Consider the following 11,890-nt stretch of genomic DNA (forward strand, 5'->3'; position numbering starts at 1 on the left):
GAGGTTCATTATTGACATCTCCATTATTGAGTGTTTGTTGTTCTCGATTATTGTTAGATTGTACTACAATATCAGAAACAACAACTTTAGAAGCTTTAGGCATAGGAACTTCTACCCTTACTTCTTGAATGCAAGCATCACGCATTCTTTCACTCCCACCGATGTCACCATTCTCAATGAACCTAGCATTTCGGATTCAACAATTCTTGTACTATGATTAGGACAATAAAATTTATACCCTTTGGATTTCTCTGCATAACCAATGAAATAACCACTTTGGTTGTTCTTGAATCCAATTTCTTTTCATGTGGATTATAAATTCTTACTTCGCTTGACAACCCCAAACATGCGGGTGTCGTAAACTAGGTTTCCTTCCCGTCCACAGTTCAAATGGAGTCTTTGGAACGCCTTACTAGGAACCCTATTTAATAAGTACATAGAAGTCTTTAAAGCATACATCCACAAAGACAAGGGTAAAGATGAATGACTCATCATACTCCAAACCATTTCTATTAAAGTACGGTTACGCCTTTCTCGCTACACCATTTTGTTGTGGTGTACACGGCATTGTGTATTGAGCACAAATACCATGTCTTTCAAGAAATTTAGCAAATGGACTTGGACATTGTCCTGATTCATCATACTTTCCATAATATTCATCGCCTCTATCCGATCTTACTATTTTCACCTTTCTATCTAATTGCCTCTCAACCTCTTTAATATACACTTCAAGTGCATTCACTGATTGAGACTTATCATGCAATAGATAAATATAACCATAACGTGAAAAATCATCAATAAAGGTTATGAAATAGCTTTCCTTACCAAAAGATGGAACATCAAAAGGACCACATATGTCAGTATGTATAATTTCAAGAAGCTCTGTGCTTCTTGTGGCACCTTTCTTAGTGTGCTTTGTTTGTTTACCTTTAATACAATCAATACACACTCCAAGGTCAATAAAATCCAAATTTGGAAGAATTTCATTCTTCACTAATCTTTGCATTCTTTCTTTGGATATATGACCCAACCGTTTATGCCACAAGTAAGCAGAATTTTCATTCACCAAACTTTGTTTAGTGCCAACTTTATGATGCGGGGTCATTAATGTCTCAACAAAAGTATTATCAAGTCTAAATTTGTAAAGACCATCACATAAAGTTCCGGTTCAATAAGAGTATCACTCTTAAATAGACTGAAAGATTCGATCCAAACTTACAATAAAATCCCGCCACATCAAGTCTTGGCAAAGAAACTAAATTGCGAGAAAATGTAGGTACATAAAGGGTTCGAAACAAATCCAAATAATGCCCAAGATCTAAGATCAAACGATAAGTGCCCATGCCTTCAACTGGAGCTTTGTCTCTCGTTCCCGTAATCACATAACTTTCATTTGGCTTTATAGTTTGGATCGTAAGAAATCCCCGCATCATATTTGACACATGAGTGGTGGCACCAGAATCAATCCACCAAGTATTATAAGGAACTTCAGTAAAGTTTGATTCAAAACATACTAAAGCACAAGGCTTACCTTTCTTTTCGAACCAAGCCTTACATTTCAGACAATCTTTCTTCAAGTGTCCAATTTTGTTGCAAAAGTGACACTTAATAAGATTGTGTTCCTTCTTGTGGATTTGAGAAGCCTTTGAAGAGTCATTCAGGATGTGTAGTCCTTTCTTCTTGCTCCTTCCACCTTTCCTCTTAAAATTCTTTCGAACTCCTTGATAACTTGAGAGATGAACAGAATGAGCCTTTTGATTCTTTATCCTTGTTTCCTCTTGAACTAGCATACTGGCTAATTCGTTTACATTCCACTTATCATTTATAGTGTTGTAATTCATTTGAAATGGCCCATATTGCTCATGAGGTAAGGAATTAAGTATAAATTGTACTAAAAGTACTCATCCACATTCATTCCCAAAGTCCTTAACTTTGCTGCTAAATTGGTCATTTCAAGTATATGCTCATGCATAGTACGCGAACCATCATATTTCATGGTGGTCAGTATGCTCATCGATGTACCCCGAAAGTGACTTATCGGCAGTTTGAGAACGCTCTTCCACAAATTTCATAAATTCCTTAGCATTGTTAGTCTTGGGAAGAGAAGTCTTTAAGTTGTTTGCAACATCATCCGCATGAACATTAAGCTCAGTCGTTCGATCTTTCCCAAGCTTTATGGAAAGATTTTTCATCATTGCTACTTTCATCGCATAGCAACTGGTTTCTCGGCTTGAAGTGCTAAATCAAGATCCAAGACACCTAAGTGAAATTGGACTTGTTCACTCCAATCAGGAAAATTTATCCCATTGAATAATGGAACAGATGAGGCGTGCGAATGGAGTGAAACAGTACGAATCTTGCAAATGTGCAAGAAAATACTCATACATTAATGCTTTGAGAATATCACCTAATCAGATTCAAACTAAACTACACATGCACATCATAGTTCTCCTTTGGGCGATCCTATGATATACAAATATATATAAACCATAATGATGCTAATAACTTTTATTTGATAATTGTAAATATATCTTATTAAAATTTATTTGTTATCTTTGGATATACAAACAAATTTAACAAATCATATTAATTATCAACCATCATGTTCATAAATTATAAGAAAATAATTAACCTTTGGGTTAATCCCTAAGTTCTTATAATAAATGAACTTCAATATACCCATAAGTCCAAAACATATCAATTTCATACATAGCATCAATTAATCATGGGTAATTGAATAAAATAATTTACAATATTAAAAAATTCAAAAGACTTCAAGGTTCGGCCACTTTGGTGACTAACAAACCTTTCATAATATGAATTTTTAATATTGTAAAATACAAATATTTACCAAATTGCACACAAGGACAAAAACTTAATCAAAGCATAAGGGTAAAATTGTAAAATCCTAATTCCATAAGGGCAGAATCATAAAGTTATAATCCAGGGCAAAATGGTAAATAATCAGCAATGGCAGAACTGTAATTATTAATTAAACAACGGCAGAACAGTAAATATATTGCGAGAAGGACAAAATTGGAATTTTTAAAAATGGCTAGGGGTAAAAACGTAAATAAGGCCGCGCGGGGACGTCAGGCGCGTGCCTCGCACGCGCGTCCAACGTGCAGGCGCGTGCACGCACCTGCACGCGCCTGCAACCGCGCGAGAAGCCCCGCGTGCATGGATCCCACGCGCGCAGCGGTTGCGCATGCGTGACGGCGCGTGGCGCATGGGTTCCACACGCCTGCAACCGCAGCGCGTGCATGGAGCCCACGCGCCTTCTTCCTAGCGCACAGACGCGATTCTTCGCCGTTTTTCACCGTTCCGCCGCGGTTTCGCCGTCCGTTTCTTCTCCGACAGCCCATCCCACACACAAATAAATAATGGGTTTTGAAGAGCATGCCGGCACGACCACATGGGTCCAAGTTTCGGAGAAAATGACCAAAAATTGGCCTCAAATCAAACCAAAGTTTCCCCAAAACGCAAACCCTCCACCACCGCCGCTTCCGCCGCTCGATTAGCCTCCAGCGAACACCGATATGCCGGAAAAACTCATGGCTAATGTTCCTCATGGCAGTGCGACGGTTTGGGTCCGAAATCAAGCGGTGGGTCGCCGGATTTTACCCGGAACCGGCGAGTTTCTTCCTGCCCTCAAAATTCCGAATTCCTCCATTTTTGTCCTTAAAATTCCAGATTACTCCATTTTTGTCCTTTTCCACTCGTGCACAGTAACTTTTCTTCGCAATTTTCGTCCATGAAGAACGTCCATCATTCGGATTTTCTTTAACAGAAACTTCCAAAACATTTCAACAACAACAAATGCTACGAACAGGATCATTCAACAAATCATCATGCATAAATCATAATATTTCTTTAAATGAAAAAATCATGAGATCATAAACCTGGCTCTGATACTAACTGTTAGTTAATTCATATAAAACCCGATGTGGAAATTCATAACAAATCAAGGATCTTTGATCTTCATGATTCTCACAAATAGATGAAGACATACCTTTATCCATAGCGCCACGCTTGAACTTGATCCAAAAGAAGAAATCCGATTTCTCTCCCTTAACCCATTAAACCTTAATGTATTCATTGATGGAGGAGAGAATACATTCTTTCTGTTTTGTTGTTCGTATGTGGGTGGAGAGAGACCTGACTCTATTTATATGTTCATTGAAAATGTGCATCAAAACAATATACTTTCTTTCGTTTTATTAGAAGTACCTTCTCATAACCAAATATTATTTATAGCATTTCAATCATTTATTAAACCATATAATAAATCACATAATATGGGCCACAATAATTCTTACAGGCTGGCCTCGAGGTCTTTCTTGGTAAGCAAGAGGAAGAGGACCGAGAAGTAGGAGTGAGCATGGTTTCAAAATTAAACTTAAAATCGAATAACTAGATTGATAGAAACTTGTTTGGTTCTATGTTTAAAGGTATATAGGATGTGTTTCAAGTCCAAAAAATCGGGAGATCTATTTCAACCGATAAGTTCAAAGTTTTAGGTAAATAGAACTTGAAATAAGTTTTCATGATTTTTTTTTAGTCTATATCTTCATGCGATCTTTCAATATAAATGACAATAAGTGCATAATATGGAATTACTAATCTAAACATTTATTTTATGATTGAGATTTTCACTATTTTAATGTTTCATATTTTTCGTGTGTTCAATTGACAATACAGATGGAACACGATAGACCTTGAAACCTGTGATTAAGTAGATTCCAAATTTGAATTGAAATTGCTTACACCCTTGAGAAAACAATGAAGGAAAATGAAAACTTCTAGAAGGAGAGGACCTTTGGAATGAGGAGGGGTGGATGTCTCGGTCAATCAATGGACCGTCGGATTGTCGTGTAGGAAGCAACAAAAGGTTGCTTTAATAATCTCCGGCCGAAACAACATCGACAGACCATTCACAAATTTCGCGTTTGGAGGGAAACGATCGCGCAAAGCAAATTTCGATTTTTTTCGCAAAAGCGAAGAAAGAAAAAAAAAAGAAAAAAAAAACACGAACGCACGAACGCACAGGAAAAGCTCATCTCTCATCAAGACATGGCGGGAAAATGTCCGTACTCTCCTCCTCGATCGCCCCCAAAATAAAAGCCCTAGACACCCGCGCTGACAAACTCCGCCACCACCTTCGCCAAGCTCTTCCGGTTTTACGTGGCCGTTCGTCGTTTCGGACCTCGCGAATTCTCTCAAGGAACGGCAACCAGGTGAGGCGATTCACGCTACCTTCTCGTTTCGTGAAATCTAGGTTTCTGTTCCTTTTCCTTTTCCCTCCCCCCAACCTTTTTCCGATTCGGTTTTTAAGGATCCGGGGGACGTTCTTTTTTCGATCCGTTTTGGGCGATTTCGAGTTCGTCGCCTTCGATCTGGGGGTCGTTGGAAATCGAATTTTCGGTAGTTTTCGCTGACGTCGGGTTCATTTTCGGTGTTCAGTTTTGTGGAAATGGCCGGTGCGTTCGAGGAAGAAGCTGAGCAAACCATCACGATCCAGGAGTACCTCAAGGACGTCGAGGAGCAGGAATTGGTGAGTCTCTCTCTCTCTTTCTCCTACTCGTGCGAATTCGATTAGCAGTTGTTCTGTTCATGGGGTCGTCTGATTTTGCGTGTGTGGTTTCGGCAATTTTCTTTCTCCTGCTTTAAGTTGCCGCCGCGATGCATGAATTGAGAGACTGCATAGGCAAGTTCCAGCCTTTGACGAGGAAAGAGGAAATCTGAGGATGGATAGAGGTTATAGTATTTTCAATTGTATGCAAGCCAGTGAATCGGGAGAGTTTATATGGCTTCCTGGGTATGCTGCTCTGTGGCTAACATACTTCAGATGATGCTTTTCATTTGGAGGAGATTAAAGTAGTTCTGGGTGAGCGGCCGAGACCCAAATAATTTAATTTGTTAGGGAAGAAAATGTACTGGCTTTAAAGTACTAGAGATTCAAGGGTTTTCGGGGAGTTGCCATTTTGCACGATTGATTCTAGACTATTGGATGTTATGGTCTTCTCCAAAAGGAGAGGTGGTGCATTTGCCACTGAACCATCCTTTTTGTGCATACCCTGGAATACTTGAATTGCTACCTAGAGCCAAGTAAGATCTATTCTCATCACTGATTTTCCATGAGTTCATACTTTTCTTGCAAGGAAGCGGATTTGGTATTGGGTGGTGATGAGGGTAAGGATTGTACATATTCCCAAGGTTATCTGAAGAGGCAGGCCATTTTCTCATGTTTGACGTGCACACCGGATGTAAATGCTGGATTTTGCACAGCTTGCAGCTTGTCTTGTCACGATGGGCATGAGGTAGTTCTTTTTATGTTGTCCTGGAAGCTTTAGAAACTTATCATGGTAAAATCACTTCATTAGTTGATATGGATCTCACTTCAGTTTATCCTGACTCTGTAAGGTACAGAACGAAGATTATATTCTTGAACAGTAATTTTACTTGTGATTCTATGTCGTTTTGAAATTATGTGGTTATTCTCTTTTGACATCAGTAAGAGAAGCTCCCCTTGCCTTTCTGTAATCAATACCTTGCTCATGTGACATGAGTTTCCCTGCTTTTACTGTGGAGATCATGTATAACCTGCTAGAGATGAACTTTAACAGCATCCACTCACATCCTAAATACTCCATTCAGCATTCGATTTAGACTAGACTGCTGGGCTGCTTAGTAATATGTTGGTTATGCTCGCTTCTCCCAGTATTATCCCTATTGAGGTCACCTCCTTTTAGTCATTGGGATGAGGCATCTCTCTAATTCCTTTTGGGCTATGATAGTGTTGGAGTTTCTGACTTGCTTGACTTGCTGTGTTGATATTACTCAATTTTTTTGACTTGCTCTTATGTGGGCAACTTATTTACCAAAAGCTTAAGCTGTCCTTAGACAAATCATATTGCTTAATACTCCCCTTGGCATGAAAGCCATTTCTTACATTTGCAACCTGATTTGTTGACGTACCACATAAAACAAACAGTGTGAGGTAATAAAACATATAGAATAGCATGAGCAACAAGCATAACAAAGATGAGAAGGAGCGTTGGGATTAAAACTTGTAATTCGTGCTTTAATGAATATGGGATGAATTGTTAGTTGCAACAGCTTGAGCGATTAGGAAATAGGTCCACAATGTATATATATCATGTTACTTAATACTCACGAATAAACTATAAATGGGTCCATTTCTTTGCAGTGAAAAGCTAACTTAAAGTTTGCAGTGAAAATAGATATGCTGGTTCCATCTCTTTGGGCATGAGTTTGGCTTTCTATTGGTGTTAGATATTCATAAGGGCAATTGAAATCCCATTTCTCAGATGGCTAGCATCAATACCTGCTCATTAAAAGCGGAAACCGTAACAAGTATGTTTTTTCCTGGCAGAGACAAACAATTTGAGTAATTTTTATTCTTTTTGCTGTTTCTTGCTCTTATAATTAATTCTTTTTAATCGATATCAAGCTTGTTTTAATTCCTTCTGTGGGAAATGACACTCCTATTTCCATTTTTCACAAGATTCTGGAGCTCTGGACCAAAAGAAATTTTCGGTGTGATTGTGGAAATTCAAAGTTTGGAGAGTTTTACTGCAAGCTTTTTGCAAACAAGGATGTGGAAAATGTCAAGAATTCATATAATCACAACTTTAAGGGTTCATACTGCACATGTGGTCGGCCCTATCCTGATCCTGATGTTGAAGATCAAGTGGAGATGATACAGTGCTGTGTATGTGAGGACTGGTTTCATGAGGAGCATATTGGTCTAGAATCATCTCATGAGGTAACTAATGGGGTTGTTGCTGAGAGGATTTAATTCACTTTATCGTCTTTGAGTATGATATAACTATAAAAAAGAATAATCTTTGAACATGATGTCAACATCACATTTTTCTCCATGAAGATCAGGCAACCAGGACTGCTGAGTATTATTGTGTCATGATGCTACACCTTGGCTGTTCTGTCGATTACTTACACTACAATTTATTGTGGGAACTTTTGCTTTCCTCATCACTTCCTATGAAAACTTGAGCCATTCATAGCGAGCCAACCCATAGCCTGTCAAAATTCCCTTGGTCGAGTATTATCATTGGTGTTTTTGCCTGCTTTATTGGGGCTGTCCTGCATTATTTTTTAATGCAGCATTAAAATTATGAATTGTACATTGAACATATTATATCTTTTGCTATATAAAGGTAAGTTTGCAGCTTTGAAAATTTTTTTCCACTCCATGTAGTATGTTGTCTACCAATTATTCCCACCATAAAAAACTACCATTTTGGGTGATGTGATGTAGAACAGTGAGCGTGTTTTGGTTTTCTGTTGTTTAGCATCTTTTGTACTTTCATCTCATTTGCATGTTCCTTTACCTAATAAGGGACTTCCATCTTCAGGTTCTCAAGTTCTACTCTTCTCTGGTTGCTGTCATCTTTAAAACCTCAACATAGCATCCACCAAGTGAACACAATAGCCAATCTTCTCCTATTAGCACCATCTTTAGAATAAAGCCTTCAATGAAATGTTTTATATGGAGGAAGAAAGAATTATATGTTTGACAATGTCTCCACTCTCAAGTGTTGTACATGACAAGATTTCTCATGCCTATACTTCGATATTGATTGAATGATTTGCAATGCTTAACTACGCTCCCTACCTCAAACTCCCAGATTCCTCGCGATGAAGAGGGAGAGCCTTTATATGAGGATTTCATATGCCAATCATGCTCAGCTAATTGTTCTTTTCTGAAAGAATATCCTCAAGCTATAATGGCTGCAAGGAGGCACTGTGATGCTACACCAAATGCCAGCAAGGATAAAGATGTTTTGACGCAAACACCTGCAGCTTCTGGGTCAGAGAAAGTTAAGAATGACGGTTGTAAAACTGATTTCGTGATAAATTCTCAAAACATCTCTATTGAAAATATTTCGAGCAGTGGCGAAAGTTCTGCAAATGTTATGTGCTCAAATAATTCTACGAAGGAGGATGTTCAACATGGCAGTTGTCTCTTGGGCCCTAATGTGGATCTTCAATCCTCTGTTGGAGACTGCAAACCACTATTTCTCTCCAAAAGTTGGAGGGAAGTCCTCTGTAAGTGTCAAAGGTGCATGGATATGTACAATCAGAAGAATATCAGTTTTCTGCTTGACAAGGAGGACTCAATCATGGAGTATGAGAAAATGGCTAAGCAGAAGAGGGAAGAAAAGATGCAGCAGCTGGAAGGTGTAGAACAGAGTTTATTAAATAGGTTAGGTCATGTGCAAAAGATGGAGATCTTGACTGGCATTGCAGACATGAAGGATGAGATGCGTAATTTCCTGGTATGTCATTAAAACTCAGTGATAAGCTCAGTTTGATTCTACCTTGGAAAGTAAATTTACTCAACAGTGGGGGATGGTCAGAAGGCAATGTGTGTTGGACTTTCTTGCTTCATTACCCTTTCCTCATGACGTTAGTCCTTATAGCATATATTACGATAGCAGCGGCCTTGAATGTACATACTTTTCCTCTGTAGGAGTCCTATGATCCATCGAAGCCAATCACCTCTGATGATATCCACCAGGTTTTTGAGAATCTTGCCAAGAAACGCAGGCGTGTGGAGTGAGCGCTTGTTGGGTCTTCTCTGGCTGTTGCGGAACAGGTAGTGCCATGACTGTTAAAATATCCCTTCATGGTCTGTTTTAAATTTTGATCAGTTTAAAATATTTACGCAGCAGGAACATATAGTCTACGTCAAGTAAGAATGTTTCAAGTGTGGAATGCTGACTTTTGGTGCTGTAGAAAATCACTTTGCTTAAGGTTAAGTCAATCATTTTCACTTTAATTTCTCAACCATGTCAATTATTCGGAGCGGTTGATGCTGCATTTGATATCACATTCTCTGGTACTGGTGCTTGGGTAGACTTGCATGACCAGATGTGGGCGTACTTCACTGGGATGCAAATTCGTGTATGTGGCAAATAGAACCAAGAAACTTGCACTACAAGGTCTCTTAAGAGAGATCTCTCTGTTGGACCCGTTCTCAGGTCCTTGAACTTCAAGTTCATTTACCCTTATACTACTGGCAAAACAGATCATATACTGGTTGGGTCTTTGTTTTTAGGTCCTAGGTCAGTGAAGTAAGCTAAGAGAAGGGTTGGGTGCAACTTGAATTTGGTCATTAGGTGCCTTGCCCCTTAAACTTGGAAGCAATGGCAACATCTTGAAATGGCTGTAAGTTACCTAAGTAGTCTCCAATCATATTATTGTTCCAGGAAAGCGATATCTGACTGAAGATTATTAATGAAGGTGAGCCGAGTGGTTTGTTGGAGTTGATTGCATGAGTTGCGACTCACTTTCCAACTTTGTTGTTTCATCAGAAAATCATGCTTGACATACTCGCGATGTTGCTACATAGAAGCAGTGAATGTCAGGCGAGGATAAAACAAGATTGACGGTATTAACACTCTGGGCGCACGTTAGAGCATAACTGGCTTTCAACAGGGAAATCCTACTCGCCGAGTAGTACTTGGGATAAATCTTGAACAGCACTTTATGGAATTTGCTTACCAGCCCGTGTTGCTATCACTTGCTCACCTGCTCAGCAGAATCTCAGGAAAGCGGATGCAAGTACATAGGAATTGCAGGATGTCGGTTTATGCAGGATTAAAATAATAGAGCACATTGATGCATAGCTAAACTGAATCATGTTCTGGTTTTATATCAATGATGCAAAATGCTGAATAGGTTTGTGATGTGTTGAAGATTAGAAGATGCAATTTCATAATTATGATTGTGGGTCGGTTAGTGCATAACATAATCTCCAATTAAATGCTTAAAGCGTTCATTCTGATATGGGCAATGGGCATGTCCCTGAAAGGGAGGATTTTCAGACCGGCTGTTTTGAATTTAGGAGCATCGTGAAGTCGAGGTGGGGCTAACTGATCTTCGTAGTCTTTCAATCGAGGCTAATGTCGTGGAATTTCGTATGTCTTATTCACGCGGAGTGCCGACAGTATATTGAGCATTGATTTTCCACCGCTCAATTTAAAATTGAAGGAAATCTGTAAACTTTATTGGGTGGGACACGTTTTAGGTGGTCGTTGGTCCTGCATGAGCTTGTCTGCATGTGATACAACAGTAGAAAACAATGGTTTTCCACGCAAAAAAAAAGAAGAAAAAAAAAAGGAGGGGATACAAGTCATTCTTCTACCTAAACTCGGGAGACTGTCGGGTAATCAATCTTCATTGTTCCGCCGCAACGTGACAGCGATGCGGTTTCGTTTTTCCTTTGTCTTTGTGTGGATTTTTATGTGATGTGGAAATTGAATATCCAATCCTCTCGATCTGGAGGATGATTCAAGATAAACCGATTTATCTTCTAAAAAATTCTGTTTGGGAGCGTCTCCATCGCTATTTTATTTTTCAAGGTGATGCCCGGTTTTAAAAGCTTCCGTCGAATGGAATACTTAAAAACTATATGAGAGCATGATGCGTGTTATGGAGCCTTAGTCACGGAAAACCTCAAAAAAGTTGTGCTTTGATATAAGAAACTCCAATAAATACATCAAACATCATCAACTGTCACGATTACATCATGTACTTAAAAACTATTTCTTGAGGTTTATACTAATGCCGCCAGACATTAATGAAATTTTTCGTCTGATGCAACAACAATCAAACTTGTACTCCCCAAACATTATTATATAGCTTGGCAAGACAGCGCTCTATTAAGTCGAGCTCCATAGTTAATAGAGATTTTCAAATCGAACAAACATTCGAGGATCACAACTCGTGAGGAGTGAGGAAGATCTCTTGCTCAATTCATCATATCCTGGACATAAGAAATATCAAGTCATAGGGCATACAAATTTCAGCAAGCTGATGAGGCGCATGACGCGCGTTCGAT

General features: G+C 39.0%; 1 protein-coding gene across 4 annotated transcripts; it reads left to right on the forward strand.

Moving 5' to 3' along the window:
- The first annotated feature begins 5,018 nt into the window (after window positions 1-5,018).
- On the forward strand, window positions 5,019-10,783 carry LOC104441659 (putative E3 ubiquitin-protein ligase UBR7). Of its 4 annotated transcripts, none has more exons than XM_039311544.1 (7): window positions 5,019-5,237; window positions 5,464-5,554; window positions 6,162-6,320; window positions 7,529-7,789; window positions 8,673-9,323; window positions 9,518-9,643; window positions 10,362-10,783. In XM_039311544.1, exons 2-6 carry the CDS (start codon window positions 5,474-5,476, stop codon window positions 9,605-9,607), a joined length of 1,242 nt encoding a protein of 413 aa, XP_039167478.1. In that variant the 5' UTR covers window positions 5,019-5,237; window positions 5,464-5,473; the 3' UTR covers window positions 9,608-9,643; window positions 10,362-10,783. The 4 variants fall into 4 exon arrangements, with proteins under 4 accessions (XP_039167478.1, XP_039167480.1, XP_039167479.1 ...); XM_039311546.1 differs by lacking the exon at window positions 10,362-10,783 and adding an exon at window positions 9,717-10,317; XM_039311545.1 differs by lacking the exon at window positions 10,362-10,783 and adding an exon at window positions 9,720-10,317.
- The last annotated feature ends 1,107 nt before the right edge of the window (window positions 10,784-11,890 follow it).

This window comes from Eucalyptus grandis, chromosome 4, assembly GCF_016545825.1.
Source record: "Eucalyptus grandis isolate ANBG69807.140 chromosome 4, ASM1654582v1, whole genome shotgun sequence".
Taxonomy (NCBI): domain Eukaryota; kingdom Viridiplantae; phylum Streptophyta; class Magnoliopsida; order Myrtales; family Myrtaceae; genus Eucalyptus; species Eucalyptus grandis.